General features: G+C 42.5%; 1 protein-coding gene across 1 annotated transcript; it reads left to right on the top strand.

Moving 5' to 3' along the window:
- Nucleotides 1-4,536: 4,536 nt before the first annotated feature.
- On the top strand, nucleotides 4,537-19,313 carry kcng2 (potassium voltage-gated channel, subfamily G, member 2). Its single transcript, XM_029514694.1, has 2 exons — nucleotides 4,537-5,325; nucleotides 18,486-19,313. Exons 1-2 carry the CDS (start codon nucleotides 4,537-4,539, stop codon nucleotides 19,311-19,313), a joined length of 1,617 nt encoding a protein of 538 aa, XP_029370554.1.
- The last annotated feature ends 1,115 nt before the right edge of the window (nucleotides 19,314-20,428 follow it).

Genomic DNA, 20,428 nt, shown 5'->3' with positions numbered 1-20,428 from the left:
TGTTGGAATTAATGAAGTTTCTCCTCAGGAAGCCCTGAAAATCAGCAGTGCATTTCCTGGTAATGCCTGTAATGGCTCCTCATGCTGCTCACAGTGCTGAAGGGAAAGGTCAGGGGATCACAACAGTTACTTGGAGTAACCTTCTGGGACCCATGAAAATTTCATAGCAATCCTTCTGATAGTTGTTGAGATATTCCTACATGGTTAAGGCAATGGAAAGACTTATATTACCTTTCTTCCAGTTAGCTCGTCTGAAAGTAACTCTGTGTTTGAACAAGTGTGTCTTAACCTTCAATTAACAATTGCTATTCCTTTTCACTCTTGTCAGTTGGTGTGAGCACACCAGCTATTTAAATAAGATGTTCTATATATTTTAACCGCTGCTGCGTTGTTTTAAGTGCTACGTATAATCTATAACATTTAAAACTGAGCTAATTCAACTTGAAATACCCCTGAGCCTCGTACAGAGGAGGTTTCCTTTGTTACAGTCAGAAAACTGCAAAGTGAGAAGACTTCCCACTTCATTCTCTTTGGTTTGTTGAGTTCAGTGACCTGATTTTATTTCCATAAAGCTCCACCCGACTGGGACCTGCAGACAGATAACACAAAAGCACAGATGCTATGGTTATAAGTATACATACTTCCCCTTTTCCCAGTATGATACCCATATTCCCCACAATGCAAACTGACCACGTTCAGTTCATCCAGAGATCTTTTTCTGTCAAATGAATATTCTTCAGCCTCATGTGACATCATGTGAGGCCCTTAATCAGACTTTGTGTGTCTCTCAGACACGGACCCTTACATGAAAAGAAATAAGTGGTAGCTGATAGCTTAGCTTTAGAGGAACTGGGGGCAACTAACTGCACTATGTTGGAAGGTTAAAACAAGTCCACCCACCATCAGCTCTAAAGCTCCCCAGCAGCCTTCTGTTGGACCAAGAAATTGTCCCCCTGGCAAAGATGTGCAGTCTATGCCTTAAAACTGCAACCTGTCAAGCAGTTAAAGTTAAACTGTCTGCTATATCGATTAGTCAGTGTTTAAATATTCCTTCAGCAGTGATTAAATTACAAAACATTATTTTAGCAGCAGCAATCAGCAATCCTGCTGCAAATGTTGCACTTATCTGATTATAAATGTAGGATTTCCACGAGTCAACGCACCTTATGTGACACGTTACTCCTCTGTGGTTGTAGCTTTTCCTGTAAGACTTGAATTCACCCTCTGTGCTGCCGAAGCCAACGCCTGGCTGCAGTGTCATGCTCAATAAACCGCTCCTGTCACAGGCACTTGCTGAGTGGCTGCAGAGGTGCCGATCTCTGACCCTCTGCCCCGGAGAAAGTGGCCTGTTTCAAAATGACTGGCCTCCCAACAGAAGAGGAAACTCTGCGATAGCTGGAGGGGGTCTTCTCTTAATTTGTCGTGATGATGTGCCCGGTCGCACTACATCATCCCCACTGCCTGTGGCCCAGTGCAGGCATCCTTATCTGGACTGTGTATCCAGATGCCCATGTTGAATAAGTAAAAATAAAATAAAAAAAAAGTCCCATCTTATCAAGACGTGTAAATGTCATTTGATCTAAAGGCACTGATCTAAAGAGCTTGTTTTTGGAGAAGTGAAAAGAGTCAGCACTGGCAGACTGACACACTGCTTGTTCAGACAAAAAAACAGCAGAGGTAGATCTCACTTTTTTGATGGGTTAAAAACTAAAAAGTAGATGGATGTTTTTTGTTCCTCATTTTTAATTCTACGGCTTTTTAAACCCTCAGTGGGACTTTACAGGAACTAAAGTTTATTAAAACACTGGTGCCGTCAGAATATCCATAAATAAAATAAATATACAGGCAGCATGGTGGCATAGTGGTTAGTTGTTGCACCACAACAAGAAGCTTTCAGGCTCGATTCCCAGGTCTGGGGCATTTATGTGCACAGTCTGCACGTTCTCCCCATGTCTGCGTGGGTTTCCTCCCAAAGACATCATGTTTCGGTTAACTGGTGAATCTAAACTGTCTGTAGGTCTGAGTGTGAGTGGTTGTTGGTCTCTGTCTGTCTCTGTGTGTTGGCCCTGTGATGGACTGGTGACCTGTCCAGGGTGACCCCTGCGTCCTGGAAAATGGATAAGCAGCATTCAGAAAAAAAGGAGCTTGTGCAGAATAGTGCAACTGCTTGTTTGGCCACATTCCTTCCAGTTTTTGTCCTTTGACATTTCCATTAAGAGCATCAGAGGGGAAATCATTCTGATCTAAAGATTTCCCTCCTTGATTTTTGTCATTTTGTGCTATTAACTCTTTCTTTCCACATATAGTCGTGGTTAAAAGGTTTCCTCGACTGCCGGAGAAAAGAAAGGCAAAAAACAAAAATGAGGCGAACACTTCAAATTCTCCTCAGTCTGTTTCAGAAATATAATAAATGTGCCTATGTGGGTTGTGTTAGAGAGCTGCGTTCAGGCTTTTATTTTGGATTTTGGTGTCAGTGAAGAAATCCACAGAAGCAGAAATGCCTACAGTAGCTGTTCCTTTGTTCTTCAGAACACAGACAATTTTTCATGCTGTTTTGAATAATACATACATTCAGCAGCTGTTTGTTCATATGAAGTGAGAAATGAACAAACCACGTCACTTCATCACGTACATGGAACCCTTTTGATGTCTCACGTGGTTTTATACAGTGTAGTAGTGGTCTCAGTGCGCCCCTTTATTGAGTTTGTGATTTCCTACAGTTTGTTAAACAGAGCTTTAAATTGTCTCATTCCGCAGCCTGATGATGCTGTAAATAGAAAAACAACATTATTAGTTTCTCAGCATGGCTTTGGACCACAACTTGACATTGAATTGCTTTCCCTCTGTGCTTTCATTGCAATTAGAGTCCAGGGAAAAGGTATTTGACATTTCTGTCTAAAACACGGGAAATGTAGACTTTTGACAGACTGTTTATTCCTTTTTTCACTCAGACACAACAGTAATTAAAAGCCAACAACTTTAGGATTCTGCTATTCAGATTCATATGGTGATTTTTTTGTCCATGTGATGATTTCGAACACCTTGCTGTTCCAGACGTTGTTGGTCTGTCAGCTCATGGTGTTCAGAGCCTCGCTTTGATGTATTCCAATTGAATCAAATAGGTGCTTTTGCAATATATCAAACTAAAGAAGTTCCTAAAGGGCTTGCTCCAAAGCTCTTTGTCGTTTGGCAGCCAAAGAGGGAAATTCTGCTAATTTTTTTTCACAAATGTAAAGAGCAGAATTTCCCTCCTTTGGATTTTCCCTGTTTGGGGTCACCACGACTTCCGACGAGCTTCCTACGACTTCCATAATTTATTTGGCTATAGTTTTCATGCCAGATGACCTTGCTGATGAAACCCTGCCATTTATTCAGGCGTGGGACCAACACAAGTGTACTACTAGTGGGAGCGCCTTGTGGCTGGGGTTCCTTGTCAGGTTATCCAACCCCGGTCTACCACAGCAGGTATACTCACCTCAAATGAGGTGAAAGAGCGGAATGTAACCCCATAATATTAAGAATTATTCCCTTTGATAATTTGACCAATTCAATTCAGTGGCAAACATAAAAATTTGAATTAACGAGAGACAAAAAAAAAAAAAGAGAAACCCCAAAATAACTAATAACACCATCAAAACATTAAGCATTGTCATACAAATCACACATCCTTGCATTATTCATCACATCTCTTCATCATATTTTTAAATGTTCCTGATTCCGCAATATAAAACAATAAAACAAAGGCAAATTTAAACCTGCAAGTCGTCCTCACATGCAAATGTGATTAGGAAACAACACAGTGATGATTAAGGTCAGGTCTTATAGAGATACAGAAAGAGAGTCCTGCATGGTTTTACAAACCTGCACCTGTTCCACACCCACAAAGCTCAGTACAGCACTGCCCACTGACTCTAAATCAAACCTGATACCTGCTGATATGTGACCTGGTGTTGTCCAACTCAAAGTTTTTCTAGTTGCTGGGAACCGGATGAAGACGCTGCAGTTGAAAGGCATGGTCGCAACGGAAAGTGGCACAGCAAAAGTACATCTTTGATAAGTGTTTGATTCCAGAAGGCCGATGATACAACTGCAACTTCACGTAGGGATAGTGGTTCATATTTCTGTACTTTCTCCCTTTGAGGGCAGTCCTGGTGTTGTACTTATTTATACACCTGAACATTGGTGAAGTACAGCTTCAGGAATGACAGTGGGAGCTTTAGATAATGGTGTAGAAATACCAGCTTCCTCCACCTCCAAAGCCTGAAAGGTGTGAACAGATTTCACACATTACAATGATCCAACACACGCTTCATTTGAAGCTGACTGATCTGTTTGGTGTTTTTGAAAGATCAAGACTGCAATCCTAAAGAGTGTGTAAAGACAATGAAAAATGTCATCACTGACTTGTAATTTCTGCCCAACAGAGACGTGCCGTGTTGCTGAATGGGTGACAAGCTCCCGGTCATCCCACATACCCTGTGAAGCCCCACCCCCTTCACATTGTACAGGACAGGTTCCCCCAAAAGTGTGGCAGGGATGTACCAGGAGGTGGCCTTCCTAGCAGGCAACACTGATCACCAGTTCACCACCTTCCACTTCAACCGTGTGGAGAACCCACAGGAGGTGACGTCCAAGAAGGGCCTGTTCTACAAGCGAGCCCAGCTCCTGCTCCACCCTCAACCCCGGCAACAGGATGGAGATGAGATCGGCCTGGCTGATGGGGCAGCCATAATCAATGTAGGGGGCATCAAGTACCGTATCCCATGGTCAACGTTGGAGGAGTTTCCCTTATCAAGACTGGGCAAGCTGCGCAGCTGCAGCAATGAGGCCGAGATCATGGACGTGTGCGATGACTACGATGGCAGCCGCAATGAGTATTTCTTTGACCGGAGCCCTTTGGCTTTCCGCACCATCGTGACTTTCTTGGCAGCAGGTAAGCTACGGCTTCTGAGGGAGATGTGCGCCATGTCCTTCCAGGAGGAGCTGCTGTACTGGGGGGTGGAGGAGAACAACCTGGACTGGTGTTGCCTCAGGAAGCTGCGACTCAGGCAGGAGGAGTACAAGGAGCAGCAGAGGCTGGAGGAAGAGGAGACCGAGCTCACATCGCCACAGTCCTGCGAGGAAAGCCAGCAGACTCCAGGAGCCGGAGCTCAGGAAGAGACCCGTGTGGGAGGCTGCATGCGGCGACTGAGAGACATGGTGGAGAATCCCCACTCTGGCCTACCAGGGAAGATCTTCGCCTGTCTGTCAGTGTTATTTGTAGCCATCACTGCTGTGACGTTGTGTGTCAGCACCATGCCTGACCTCAGGGAAGAGGAGGAGAGGGTGAGTTTCCTCTCTTGCTTCCCTAAGAACATATTTCTTATTCTTAATCATAGGTTGCATTGAAATTCTCCAAAAAGTCCCGGCATGCCCCATATTTCATTTCTGGAATATCTTTAGAAATTGTATTTTTCTTCAGTAGCACCAGTAACAAGCAGCAGCAAAATCATTGAGAAAGTATGATTAAACAAAGTGACAGCAACGAATTACCAATTTTAGAAAAACAATAAAGAGTAGCTTAGTAAAAGTGAAATCATCCGAAAAAGGAGCTAGGAATGTTTTGTTGTTGTTGTTGTTGTATAAAAAAAAATCTACAGTTGGCTCTAACAAACAACATGCTGCACCATACTTATGATTTTACAAAACACATCATTATGAAGGAAAGGAACCTCAGTTTCAGTTTTTTTTTTGTTTGTTTGTTTGTTTGTTTGTTTTGTGCTACAGCCTGAGGGATGTGTGTGCTTTTTACAGTCCAATTCAGATTATGTTGATGCAGCAGCCCACATACCAAGTCTTCCTGAGCTTTATTGTAAATCATTGTAATGCAGACACCGAGGCGAAGGCTTAGGGACAACAAGACTTCCTCTCCTTTCACTCAAATACCAGATTATTGTGTAGCAGCCCTCATAGCAGCATTCATTGCTTCATAGCAACATGAGACCCATATTCTCCCATGCATGTGATAATTGACAGCGCATACACAACGGCAAAGGGCTATGCATTCACACACACACACACACACACACACGTATAAATGAATGAATACTGTTTGGGCTTGGTATTTGCAGAATCCCACAGATGTTTCCCCTGTACAGTTGGTTTTACTTGACCTCTTTCCAAAGCTGCATATGAAATAAGCTTAAATGAATGTGAAATAAGATCATAACAGTTATGCAATATGCAAATTCGCTGTGGAATCTTAATGTTCAGTTAAAGGCTTGTTTACCCAAACCTTATCTCGGCCGGCTGACCAGTAATGAAAGTAAGGGCTGTATTTAGGTTCTTTTATGCACCATACACTGTCATGTTTCTGTTCACGCTTAATTTAAAAAGGCAGATTCTAACTGGCTTTTTGTGATGCGCCTTTGAGGTTTCGGTCCAAAGATCATGTGCGCGAATAAATATGAAAAACAAGACAAATCATTATTTCTGTTGGGGATGATCTGGAGATCAGCATTTCCAAAGTTAGATGAGCATAGCATGTGGACTAGTCAGAGGTTGGAACATCTAGCCTGAATATTTCCACAGCAAAACAAGACAAGACCACGAACTGGTACATCCAGCGTGGTGTGAGCTGGTTTCAGCCCTTTAACTGTTTGCTTCTCTCAAACAGCTCTGCTACTGACAAAATCATCAAACACGCAAGTTAAAGACCAAAACTCTGATGAGCGTTCAGCTATATTTACTTAAAAGATCAGGGAAAGTTACACAGATGTCTTTAACACAGCACGGGTTTGTCAAAAAAGTGGCTCCATTTGTTGTTTGGTGCTTTAAAAAAAAAAAAAAAAAAAAAAAAAGTGCCTGAAATGGGCACAGTAGGCTGCGAACTGTCTCTGATAGAAACCGATTCATTTTTGAGAGCAGCAGCCACTGGGGAAACTCATTTGAGCACTTGGCCTTCATCTGATCAATGGTGATACTATAATTAGCCAACTCTGTCATTCAGTCAGTCAGCTGAGGTTATAGGGCCAGCCCTGCTGTGATGGTGAGTAAAGAAGAGGATGTGAATTGGCACACAGAAATGTAAATGGACTAGTTGGAATAAGTGTATTTATCTGTCATAACTTAAATGCTGCGGCCATCTGCTGACTATTTACAGTGAAAAGGTGCAGTGTCCTCCTCAGAGAGCCGCCTCGAGGCTTATAAATGTGTAATGTTATTACACTGGGATTTGCATTGCCGTAAAAGACAGTATTTAAAAATGTAACTATTATGCTGTCAACATTTATTTCAGAGTGTAAGTGGAATTTTTTAACTGATAGTGAAACAATATAAGAAGCAAGACAAAGAGAAGAGCAATGATCAAGAACCTTTTTCCTCTGCTCAGTCACATTTGTTCCAGGTGTTGTCTGGCCGCATCGACTGCATCTGGCAACTTGTAGTGCAACTCAATATGAAAACACAAAGGAGCATGTGAATTCAGCGCAGATTGATCTGTATGTTTGTCATTCAATCAAAGCAGTAGGTAGCCTGGAATTCAAAGGCTACCATCATAAGTCTGTCAGAGCCTGACAAGCGTTAGCTGCCAGTTAGCTGTCATGACAAAACGACAAGTCCCTGGCTGCTGAAAGGTGACTGAACCGACGTGACCTTAGAATCAATTTCCAAAAATCAGTCTCAGAAAGTGAGCACAAAGCTGCAGTTAAACAAACTGCAGAACTGTTCTTGTAACTGCATCCTAAGGAATCTTTATGTGACATGGCTTATAATACGGCAGAGCTGCAACAAATAATCACACTCATAACTTTCAGTCTCTGGTCTCTAATTAGGGATGAAAGTAGGAGCAAAGCACGCCAACTTATTTCTCTTTCATCTTCAGGAAGAGGAAAATTGCCACCTTAGGCTTTTGTTCCAGCTTTTTTTTTTTCGCTCTGACAAGCAGAGCGAAAAAAAAAAATCACATTAAAACTGACAATGTCTCGCTCCTGATTCTTTTCATGTCTGCTTCCGCCTCGGAGACTTCAGAAAGCCTTAGAGATCTGGATCCAGATTGGGCTAATTCACCTCTTGAATGACATCAGCAGACCAGATAATGATTAGAGGAGCCCTGAAGCTTCTCCCTCTGTCAAAGAGGCTGCATGTCTTCATCAGTAGGCTGGGAGGGGGTTGTTCGGATAAAGTGCTTAATCCTCAAAGGGGAACTCAACAAAGAAAACAATGCCGCTGAAAGCAGAATGAAGACCGGATCGGATCAAACATTAGTCTATAAATGTCGTCTGTCACTCCACTCGGTATGACTCTGCAGCTTTAACTATTTGAATGAGAAGAGCAACAGGTAAGCCTATGATGGCAGACACAGCGTGTCTCAAACTCTGGACTGCTGAAATCTGTCACCAAGATGTTCTCATTCATCCAGAATTGAGCCGAGAGCAACTTGACTTGGTTCTATATCCTCTTTGGATAACCACAATCTCCTCCGAGAGAGAGCATCAGGTGCGGCTGCTTCATTAGGAGGGAGAGCCCAACTGGAACCAAGACGAAAAACACAAGGGTTAATGGGCGTAATGAGGTGGCTGTGTCATTCCTGGGGAACCCAGCATGACTAAAGGAAGGGTGGCTAACCACAATCTGCCACTTCTTCACCGCCATCAAGCCACACCAGACCAGAGATGGTAAATTAAAACGGAGTGGCATTCCTTAAGAAGTCTCTTACCGTGGCTACAATTCTTTTTTATTGCAGTTTTGTGGAATAATGGAATAATGAGCCCCATGCATATAAATCAGATGGACAAAGTAAACTCTCTCACAATGGACTCTGTTTCCCTCCGGATCTCCCGGCAGTCACGGCGTGACAGGCGAGGTGTCACGCTGAACTGGCTGTGGAGCGTCTCCTCTCCTCTTTACCATGTTAGGAGAGGTGTTTGTGCGGGCACGACTTCCTGCGCTGCCTTCATTTGCGCTGATGTCAAGCAAGGATTTAATGTCACTGAACACTTATGCAGTCAAGCTCAACTTGGTGATTGCTAATTCCTGTATCTTTTCCAGTCGACTCCCCAAACTTGCCCTCCTCTGTTACAGACCATCCTAATAACCATTAGCCTTGATAGCCGCCGTTTACTTCTGCACAAAGCCACTAATGGAACAATAAAGTGATCATTGCATCAGAGACCCATTTCCATATTACAAGGCTTCATATTATGTGCAACTTTTTGACACATAAATTCTGACAGCGGGGGAATATGAAGGAAGCAAAGCACTCCGTGTCAGATGCTGTTTTCACACATGTTTTGGCCTTATTTAACAAACTGGACAGCTTGAAGAGTGTCGGGAAACGGGAGAGAGAGAGAATCAGGAATGACACGGGACTACTGACACTGGCTGGAGCTGAACCAGTGTCGCCAACACAGACCCTGTAGTCTCCTGTTTGTAGGCCGCACACTATGCCAGCGCTGCTTCACGGCACTAAACCGTCTAAGCTGACCGAGACTTGCCATCTGCTTTATAATATTGGTACCATTCAAAAGCCTCAGACTGAACCAAATGTGAACTTTTATTATTAAAGTAACCATTTAAACCTGTCAAGGTTGTGCGCTGGGGTGAAGAGCAAAATGAAGCAGGCCGAAGCGGGTGGAAGGCTTTTAATGAAAAAAACAAAATACGAGGAACAGACACAACCATACGATTAACAGGACTCAAAACAGGAATGACTAAACTGGAGCAAATACAAAAGAAAAATAAAAAATGGCAGGGCTCTCAGGAATACAGAGGCGAAAAGGACAGGGAGAACAAAGGATCCGACAAGGACTGGACAGAAACCAAGAATTAAATACAAACTGAACTTAACGAGACAACAAGGGGCAGGTCTGGGGACAGGAGCAGGCAGGGAGCGGACTGGTGTGCAGGCACAAGAGGAGGAGAAACACATTAGGGCAGGGAGGGCAATCAACAGGTGGGAACTTGACAGGACGAGGGAAGAGACAAGGACTTCAAAATAAAACCGGAAGTGATGAACTGAGTCAAAAAAGAAACTTAAACTTAAGAAATAAATATCTTTGACAGGCCACACACACTGAGCTTTAATACAGTGATTGTTTCTGAAAACAGTTGCTTCAAGGCTTCAAGCACCTTTTCATCGCTACATCAACCGCCTGGAAACCAGTTCGAGGAGAGTGGTGACAGTGAAACTAATGGCTAAAGAGGTAAAACAAGGTAGTTTTTTGACAAAAATATTTAACATAGCAGCGTTTCACTCTATGAAAGTCAGAGAGAAGATCAAAGTGCTTGACCTTTTTATTTGGCAATAAAGGAAGTCGCGCTTTGGGACTGTCGATTCCGGTCTGAACAAAAGTGAACAATGACGCATGAGAGCAATGCAACCTAAACCCAGGAAGTGGCTACTTAGATGCATTTGGTCACTTGATCAGAAACCATAAGTTTTTAGGGAGCTGCTTGCAGTGGAAAGCACTTAGCCTGTCTGTCGAATATACAGTAATGCAGCTCTTAGAAGCATTCATTGGCTGAGAGACTCTTCCTCTCACAATACACACATAAGCAGGAGCAAAAAAAATGGAAAGATGCAATATTGCATTTACCATTTTATGGTCTCTCATCCACAGTCCTTGGATGAATAGTGGATTAAACATCTCAAGTGATTTTTTTCGATTCCTTTCCTCAGAACTGCTTACTCTGTTCTCATAAGCATTTTTGAAAACTGTGTTCTTATCCCATTTATCTCTTTCTGGAGCCCAGGATATGGATCTAACCTTTCAGTGACTCGGCTCATGCCTCACTGCACCAAACACTCCATTTTGATATAAATCTCAGCCACTTTAAAGCACATCCCTACCACAGCTATATATCATCACAGGGGACCGGGGAGCCAGAGCTGAAAGGGTGTGGATGGATGGAAGAGAAATGTGTGCAAATGGAAGAATATAGAGCGAATTTTGTCTTTGTCTGTGCTGAAAATAGGACTGGCTGTCATGTCTCCTGTGACTGTGAGTTAGACAAACCACTGTTCATGCGCAGAGAAATGTGAAAATTTGTGTTTCTTGTCCAGTGTTTGGTGAATAATTCCTGGTCACTGATTTCCACAGTGTACACGCCCATGTGAAGATTATGTTTGTTTCATGCTGGACTTTTAACAAATCATCCAAACTGCCGGCTTCACAGTATTAGTTATAAAATATGTACCAAATGACGAATAATGTAACATATCGGTGATATGAATGCATTTTACTAGAGTACTCAACAGAAAAGGCAAACAAATATATCATTTTTATTAAAACAGGCCAGAACCCAATTCCTTTACCTCCCACTAATTTCAATTTGTTGCATGTCTCAAAATGAATTCCTAAATCTACATTAAGCTGCTGTAGCTGCCCGGAGTTGCCAAGAGTTTGGCAACAACCATGCAGGACAAAAAGAAGCTACAGGTTGCTATTTAAAGGCTGTTTACTTCAAACCTGTATCGAAATATATATTCTGTATTTGAACATTAATTGACTAGTCAATTATCTTTATATATGTAAAGTAATGGTTATCAAATTGGTCAGGTTTGAAGTGTCAGTGCTCCCGCACAGCACGCCCACACAGACTAACATACCACCGACATAGCTATAAGGACCTGCCTGCAAAGCTCTTCTTAATGTCACTACACTTGGATTCGTGCAGGAGTTGTCAGGTGGCTGCAAATAGTAGATTTTCAAGGGACTAAATGCCCCCGACAAGTGAGAATAATGCAAGTGACAGCGTCTGCCGAGGCAGTCAGTCTAACATGCACAGCTGAGTTTTTCTGAAAGGAACAATGGATACAGTCAATAAGCGACGGACATTGTGCTAATCACGTGGCACTTGCCCTCCGCAAGCCGCAGTGTGTCTGAGTTACTTCTGGATTCTTTCTGCCTCTCGAGACTAATATTGACTAATATTGGTTCAGTACTGCGGCTAAATTTAAACCCTAAAGGCATGTTTTTAAATACATATGCAACTACACTCAAGCTTTGCTTCCTCAATTAACTCTCCTTTCCTTTATAATATTCAGCACGAAGGGGCATGGCCATTTGGATTCAAGACAAATCGGAAAAATGCAAAAACAGAGAGTAAAAGTGTTTAAATGATGCTTTTTTTTCACAGCTTTTTGGCTACTTACTGCAAAGAGAGAAAAAAAAGCTCCAGTTGCTCCAGCTCTAATTGTGCCTCTCTGTGGAGCTGCAGGCATGTCCAGTTGAACGGCCTCTCAACACATGAAGAAGGACTGATTCAGATGCTAGAAAATGCTTCTCCTGTTACCATTCAAGCATTTACATTTGTAAACATTTTCAGCTAGATTAGTTTGCCATTAACTGAAACCATGTCAAGTAATACCCAACATTCACACATTATTTTCTTCCCCACAAAGTAGTCACAAAGGAAGCACTTTGTTGTGGAAAAGACAAAACATATTGAGTGGTGATCCTCCAGGGACATGAGGATACAGTTCTGCCAAAACCTAATCAAAGCATGTAGAGGACGTCAGGTCCTCTGCTACATACGGTCGGCCTGTAATGGCTTTGTGCTGAAATGCTGGTGAAAGAGGCAAATGCTGACTCACGGTAAGAACACCCTGTCCAAAATGTATTAAGATACATTTAAGGTTTTAAAACCTGTTCACAGAGAGCAAGAGCATGCACTTGTCAGGCAACTGCCGTCAATACCGACGGTAGTTTAGATTTGGTTAGATTAGATGACACTGGAATGACTCCCATGGGGTTTACGTTGTCACACCAGCAGAGAGCGGGATATAAATAAGGCTGTATGGACATACAGTGTAAAGACTACCTGTTCCTATTGTTGTAGGCTGAAGTGGATGGCCTTCGATTCAGGTATACCATTATCAGGCATGCAGATGGAAGAGTGCATTATGTTTCCAGAAGTGCAAATAAAGATCACAGGCTATTAGCAAAACAGTAGTTACAGGTCATATGGATCCATGAAAAGGCTTAATGTGTGTCATTTTTCAATGGGAGCAGTGTATGTGTTTACTGAAATCTGCTCAAGGTTGCGGAAGGGCTGCAAGGTGAGGCAAATAAAACATTTTTCTCCAGCAAACAGGAGAAAACACCAGCTGCTAAGTTTTCCCATTATTATTATATATTGAGAAGAAGCAAATCTGCTCTGGTCAGGTTTCAGATTACTGAAAGTAAATGACTCAATGAACAACTAGTTGGACCTTGTCCTCTTTAAAGGTGACGTTTTTAAAAAGAGTCATGTTGACAATGTAGTTATTGAATCTGGTTTTCCGAGATTCAGCTTCATCGTAGGCACTGATGTAAATACCGAGGTAATAAGACGTACTAGTTTGACTGTTCGTATATTTTTACATGCCAGCTTTGTCTCGACTCACACCGGGGCACTGTATGGTGTTGACTTAGCGGGAACATTGACCTTATTTATTGTAATTTGTGTGAAATTGCTTCTTTCTCCCTCGTGCAGGTTTCCCTCAAACTTCCTTCCGTCCACTTTCTCAGGCGTCCCTGTTTCTCACATTAATCTCAAAGCCAACGTGCAGCGTCAGATTTCAAATTGAATAAATGTCATTTAAAGGTTATTGGAGAAATGTGTGACAGTGTTTGGATGTATGCACAAGGCCTCATGCTGATGGTGACATGTAGTAGGTTAAAGAAGTACTAATGGTTATTGAATTTATCATCACTGTGCGGAGCAGAAGCATCTCCCATCATGCACTGGGTGAACAGTAGGGTATACTGTACTGTACCCAGAAAGGTCATCCGCCTGTCACTGAAGTAGACATGCACTACTATGGGCTTTTTTCTGTTTTTCCTATACTGCAACAGGTCCATAAATGACCAGAATTATTTTTATTTATTTATTTATTTTGGTTTTTCTTTTAGCAACTGTCGGCTTCCAATTCACAATAATATCAGATCATTAGTAGCCTTACATGTAGCTTTCAACCAAAGTGAAATATCTCAGCAAATATTGAAATTATGTGCAGATGCCACAATGCTCTCACAATGAATTGAAATGAAGACCATGGTGTCGGTATTTTAATGTTGTCTTGGTAATATTTGGCCCAAAGCTCTCTGTGACTGATGCATCCCACATCCCATCTACTGTGTAGGAGATGATTCCTATTGAAAAGCTCTGGGAACGTGGGTGTGCGTGCATCTGGTAAAGCAGGTAGTGATCATTGAATTATTTTCCTTTGTGAAACCATGACATAACACATTTCTGCCCCTTGTCGCTGATTGGAGGGGGGGGGAAAAACCCACTTACAACAACCGCAGTTCTGTCCAACTGCAGTTCTGCAGGGAGCAATAATAAGCACATTAGGACTTGATGCAACCCAACGAGGGAAAGAAGTGCTCTCGAAAACATAAGCTCTCAGTATGACCGACATGGAAATGCTGGAAATGTGTGCATGTAGTTGCGGCAGTTGTCACTGTTTTCCGATGCTGCAGTGGGAGCTGTAGCTCAATCAATAGCAAGAGAATCTACCTTTTCCCTTTTTTTCCCCGTCAAGTTGGTTATTTGATTACCTCTGTGTGTGTGTGTGTGTGTGTTTTTCAAGCAGTCTGAAAAGGAAGTGGCTGTCACAAGAATGACATAATGAGTGTTCTGGACAGTCATGATGAGGCAAACGGAACCATGATGAGTGCGCCGGTTGAATCTTCAGCTCCCAGTATGTCTTATCAGAAGCTGGCCTTTCAAAGCTATTATAAAATCTTGATTTCTAATGCAGTCACTCCACGAATCACTTCATTAGAGAACAAATCCCTAGCCTGTAGATAAAAGTGGCCATTGTACAAAATTATGCATAGAAATGTGTGGAGCCATGTGTGGAGAAATAAATGCTGGCTTCCTGAAAGCATCCAAACCCACTGAACTATTTACATAACTCTAAGTCTACATAAAACAATAGTAATAAAAAAAAAAAAAAAAGCGATATACATAAAAATTCCTGTACGGCTGTCATGAAGAAAGAAATTAGTTCCAGAGACCAAAACAGTCTTTTTGTACCAGGCTGTATAAATGTAAATTTCTGCTTTCAAAATTTTTGCTTTGTTTTTACCATTCTAGGGAATGCAGTTTTTGTTTTGTGACTGCCAGCTTAATTTTTCACCCCCGAAGTTTGCTTCTTGGTACAGCCCAGCTGTTAATCTATGTACGTTTTAGTATTTGCTTTTTAAAGAGCTGATATGCGTCTTGGCACATGGAGGGAAGGGGGGCTCTCTGTGTCAATAGCACATTAAATCTGTCATTTAATATTATTAATGTAAAATCTGTTGTCCAAATTTGAACTTAAAAATCCTGAGGATCCACATGACACCATGCCATTGTTCTGTAATAAGTCTTTTTATGTAAAGTAGCAGATTGAGATGGTTTCTTCAATATGGTGACAGACTAAATGCACAGTCTTCTCAGTGAAGCCCAGTGATGTGCACAAATTAAGTGAATCAATTGAAAGCCTGGGCGTGTCGAGAACAGACCCAGCTCTTTATTTGAAGTCCGCCTGTTTGTTAAATCACGCCCACTCGAGCTTATCTGCAGGGGTCAGAGATCGGCTGTCGCTTCCTGCATTGTTTGGTTTGCATGCTTGTCTTCAGCTCTGACAGGGTCAGAATCCCCTGATTACTGAGACGGATAATTGTGTGCCTCTAATTTGATCCCTGCATGGTTCTGTGTTCATCATCATAGGCTGTTTTGGGTGGGAGGAGGAGCAGGAGGGAGTGGAAAAAGCACTCAGCCAGCAAGCCTCTGAGAAGCGAATGAAACGAGCCCGCTCAAAGCCAAGGAAAGGGACAGCATAAGCTTCAAACATGTGACAAGCAGACTCAGACTCTTGTGGATTTAGAGGAGAACAGTGACAGGACGTGCGAAACATTGCTTTGCATGGTAAAATGAACAAAGTCCTTCGGGATTTAGACAGAAGCACTTTTATTTTGTTTTGTCTTTTACATCGCACAGTAGATACGAAGTGTCAGGTTCACTGGTTAGAGGGTGGATTTCACCTCACATTCCACTTGTTGTGCTGCAGAAGCACACCAAGCTTCAAGATGGCACAGTGCTGTGGCGCTGGGAGCAAAAGCTGAAGAAAGACAGAAAGTAAGAAAAATACTTGCACACCCATCAAAAGATTCACCACAGGAGCATGGCCATTTGAAACAAGAGCATTTTAGAGAGCGAATATCACGCTGAATCAGATTCACTGAAATGGTGTTTATACTTTCAGAGTTAATCATTCCATCCAAATGTTTTTTAAAAAGACAACATTTCAGTAAAAGAGCCTTTTTTTGTTTCTGGTTCAGTTGGCCGAAACTCAACCCTCATAATTAATGTGTTATTTCTGTAAAACAGAGAGCATGAAGCCAAACTCTAGGCTCGGTAGCAGTGGTGCTACAGAACAGACTCTCTCTTGTTTATTTTAATTCAGCTGTGGTCCCAAGCCAGGATGTGACTGTGTCAAACAGAAAGTAACATGTCTGTGAGCTCTGCTTTCACTCCTCACTAAACAGATTACTGTATGAGGGCATCTCATCATTTCGAGATATTCTTCAGACGTTGTTATTTGACAGTACAACTCAACCATTGGTAAAGATTGAAAGAGAAATTTTAAGATGAAGACACAACACCTTATTTTTTGGCAGTTTTATGGGTCAAATGTATTTTTTTTCAATAATTTAATCAATAGTAATTAACAAACACTGACAGAATAGCTTGTCTTTTGTTCATTTGTTCCCAGGACTGGGAGACCTGTTATCTACCCTGTGTTGAAAGTTAGTGACGTTAGTTTCATTCTGGCAAAGTGATGCAATTTGAAGTAACGAGGGGATGACAGGTGATGTCAGTGTTCAGGATCCGCCTGTTGAATTGGACATTAAAGTGGAAGTTAACCAGACGTAGCTGCCCTTGCTTTATCCACAGCCCATAAATAGATTACTAGAAAATAAATTAAATTTTAATTCATTCTGATACTTAACTCTGTTTTAATGTCTCCAATGCAAAGATCTTTGACATCCAGCCTATGATGAGATGGGACAGGAATGGTTTTCCCCAAATCCAACAATTGACAAATTTATCGAGGCCTGTTTCTGTTTCAAAAGGAGCACCTTTGTCTCTCAGCCTAAAAATATGGACTGTCACTGTCTCTTTAGTGAAAAGATACTCCTTGATGGCTCACATGTTTGAGCAAGACACATAAAAAGTGTGAAAAAAACAAAAAAACAACAAAAATATATAATGCCAAAAGTAGAGAAATTGACAGATCAGGCTGTACTTTAATAAAAGCTAATAAGTCCATATCCTCAATATTGTTACTTAATTTAATCAGTTCTTTAGTGAGCCCCGACTTCAACCCCTTGTTGTTGCTCCTGTGTGAAAAACTGCAACTCCATTTTTGCTGATCAGTGATTTCCACGGTCCGTAATGGCTCTAGGAAGTTTGGCGTACTGTGGGCAAAAACCTGTGCTATATTCAAAACTAAGTGTATGTGCTTAAAAATGCATGAGACTAAACCCCAGAGGAGCCTTTTCTTTTCCCTGTGCGGGGAAAAGCCAGTTGGAATGACATCTCAATGGAGCAGAGATGTTGACGGAGCAAATACAAAGGAAAAAACTGGTTCGCTCACATTCACAGTTGCCCACCTGCTTTATGTTAGCGTGCGTTGTCTAGTCGTGAATATCTGAAACAGCCAACACTGCAGGGAGAGCACTGAAGACATTTCATCTCAAACACCGATTTCACTGCATTGCATGACATTACGGAGATGAAAGATACATTTTAAAGGAGAAAGCAGGGGAAGTTTTCTCAAATGCTCGATTGTTTCCCCATATTTTAATTAATCCACATAATTATCCGAAACAAATATGGCAAAGATTCCTTGTCAGTGATTAATGACACTTTAACTAAATGTGGAAAAATGAAAAGCATTACCCACGCACTCCTCTTACACTCCTCCAGGGGTGACTTTGACTTAATAACCAAGTAATCCCTTATAATTATATTTTCAAATATTTATGAATGCTATTTCAGCAAGTCTGGAAAAAAATACAGTACAGGCCAAAAGTTTGGACACACCTTCTCATTCAAATGAATAGGAAAGTGTGTCCAAACCTTTGGCCTGTACTGTAGATCCCCATCAAAAGATTGAAATAGGGAATATTTCAGATCTGGTAGTTTTAACAATCATCCGCCGGTGCACACCTTTGAGGGAGCTTCCCTAGATAAGATAATCAAAGCCTTCATTTTAATCTTCTTCAACCTTTCGGCACTTGGTTGTATTTGGCAAGCAGAAGACTCTTGTTTTGTGAGATCGAATGGTCAAACTCTTGTCAGGGACAAACCCGCAAATCAAATGCACTCTGAAACAGATTGTTAATTACTATCTGCACGCCACCTCTGTCTGAGTTCACCTCTCTCAATGCCTGGACGCTGCCGTAGCTGTTGTGTAATGTAACACAACCCCTTAATGTCTGTCTTTATGTGCTTTTTATTTTCCGCAGGGTGAGTGCTCCCAGAGGTGCTATAACATCTTTGTGCTGGAGACAGTGTGCGTCGCCTGGTTCTCCCTGGAGTTCGTGCTGCGGTTCATTCAGACGCAGAGCAAGTGTACGTTTCTGCGCACGCCCCTGAACGTCATCGACGTGGTGGCCATCCTCCCCTACTACATCACACTCATTGTGGACTCTCTGTCGGTGGGAGGAAAGCCTGTGGGCTCAGGGAACAACTACCTGGAGAAGGTGGGGTTAGTCCTCCGAGTCCTGCGAGCCCTACGGATCTTTTATGTGATGAGGTTGGCCCGACATTCGCTGGGCTTGCAGACACTTGGCCTGACAGTGAGGAGGTGTACGCGTGAGTTCGGCCTATTGCTGCTGTTCCTGTGCGTTGCCATGGCCCTTTTCTCCCCACTGGTGTTCCTCGCCGAGAGCGAAATGGGCGCCAAGCAGGAGTTCACCAGCATCCCTGGGAGCTACTGGTGGGCAGTCATCTCCATGACCACGGTGGGCTACGGAGACATGGTCCCCAGGAGCATCCCCGGCCAGGTGGTGGCGCTCAGCAGCATCCTGAGCGGCATTCTCCTCATGGCCTTCCCCGTCACGTCCATCTTTCACACTTTCTCGCGCTCCTACGTGGAGCTGAAGGAGGAGCAGAACCGGGCGATGAGGCAGAAGCTGGACTCACAGGACAGCACCAAGTCACAAAACAGTGACGACTCACAGGAGACGGACAGCTACCACGGCATCATGGAGGCCACAGCGTCAGTGGTGCAGCGGAAGAAGTCCATGGCTCTTCAGAATGCGGCTGAGATCAGGGCGTCCAAGCAAACTTAGCTGTCGCTGTGCAGCCGGCAGCCTGGGAGGCCATGACTCACAGGCTGGGACTGTAAAGCTGAAAGGGAGACGTTCCTCTCTTGAGTTTGAGGTCACTGCTTTGATCATGTGGAGCACTTGTACCCGCATTTCCTGATTTTTACAGGGAAGCTGCATATTTGACTTTCAAAGATGGGTAAAGATGGGCACAGTACTCATTGTAAACAACTCAAGTCGAATGAAGTGAAATATTGAAAAAAAGACAGCTCTCTCTCTCTCTGACTGCGATTCAGACTACAGGCAAGTCTGTACAAAATGGAAACCCAACACTAAGCCATGACACGTTCTTATTCAGTCCTCAGACTAATAATTCATGTTCCTCGTGTAGCTGCATTGGAGAGGATTATCTTGAATAAAGGTGAGATGCCAGACATGCAGTTCATTGTTGATGTGGAATATGATCTTAGTTCACCCTGTGTTTGCACACTGCCAATAATTTACTGTAGGTAGGGCTCCATTATGTAAATACACACGGATGGTATTGTATTTATTTTCAATAAAGCAGAGCCAATTAATCTCCAACATAATAACAGAATAGTTATGTTTGTGTCAAAGGGCTACACAGTGAAAGGTTGATACCACTCCTGTCTGTGAGGGCTCATTTGCTGACGCCTTTCGAGAAATAGTTTGACATTAGTGCAGCTTTTTTGGAAATTATTCGATGAGAGCGTTGACACCACCTTTGCAGCTGTGGTGGCAGATAAATGTAGAGCTTTAGCTTTGCGTAAACTTTGAGGTTGCTTGATGATCACGCGTGAATCGATTCTAGTGTTGAAGCGAAGCTCGCTCTTTTGTTCGAAGCTGAACAATTAAGCTTTACATGTGTATATGTGTACAATCTAATGTTGTGGCAGTGGTAGCAACCTTCTGATGTAATTCTTAGCAAGAAGGCAGAAAAAAAAAATGCTTATCAAAACATCTACGTCTTAGATGATACCATAATATACGTAAATCCTTAAAATGACCACTTATGACTTTTTGCTGGTTTTTAGCATGACAGACCATTCTTGGCCGGAGGAATAGTTGTTAACAAAAATAACTTGTGGACTGTGTACTGGCCTATTCCAGCACTTTTA

This window comes from Echeneis naucrates, chromosome 11 (genome assembly GCF_900963305.1).
Source record: "Echeneis naucrates chromosome 11, fEcheNa1.1, whole genome shotgun sequence".
NCBI lineage: Eukaryota > Metazoa > Chordata > Actinopteri > Carangiformes > Echeneidae > Echeneis > Echeneis naucrates.
Note: the sequence above shows the minus strand (reverse complement) of the source record. Positions and strands in the feature narration are given on the sequence as shown.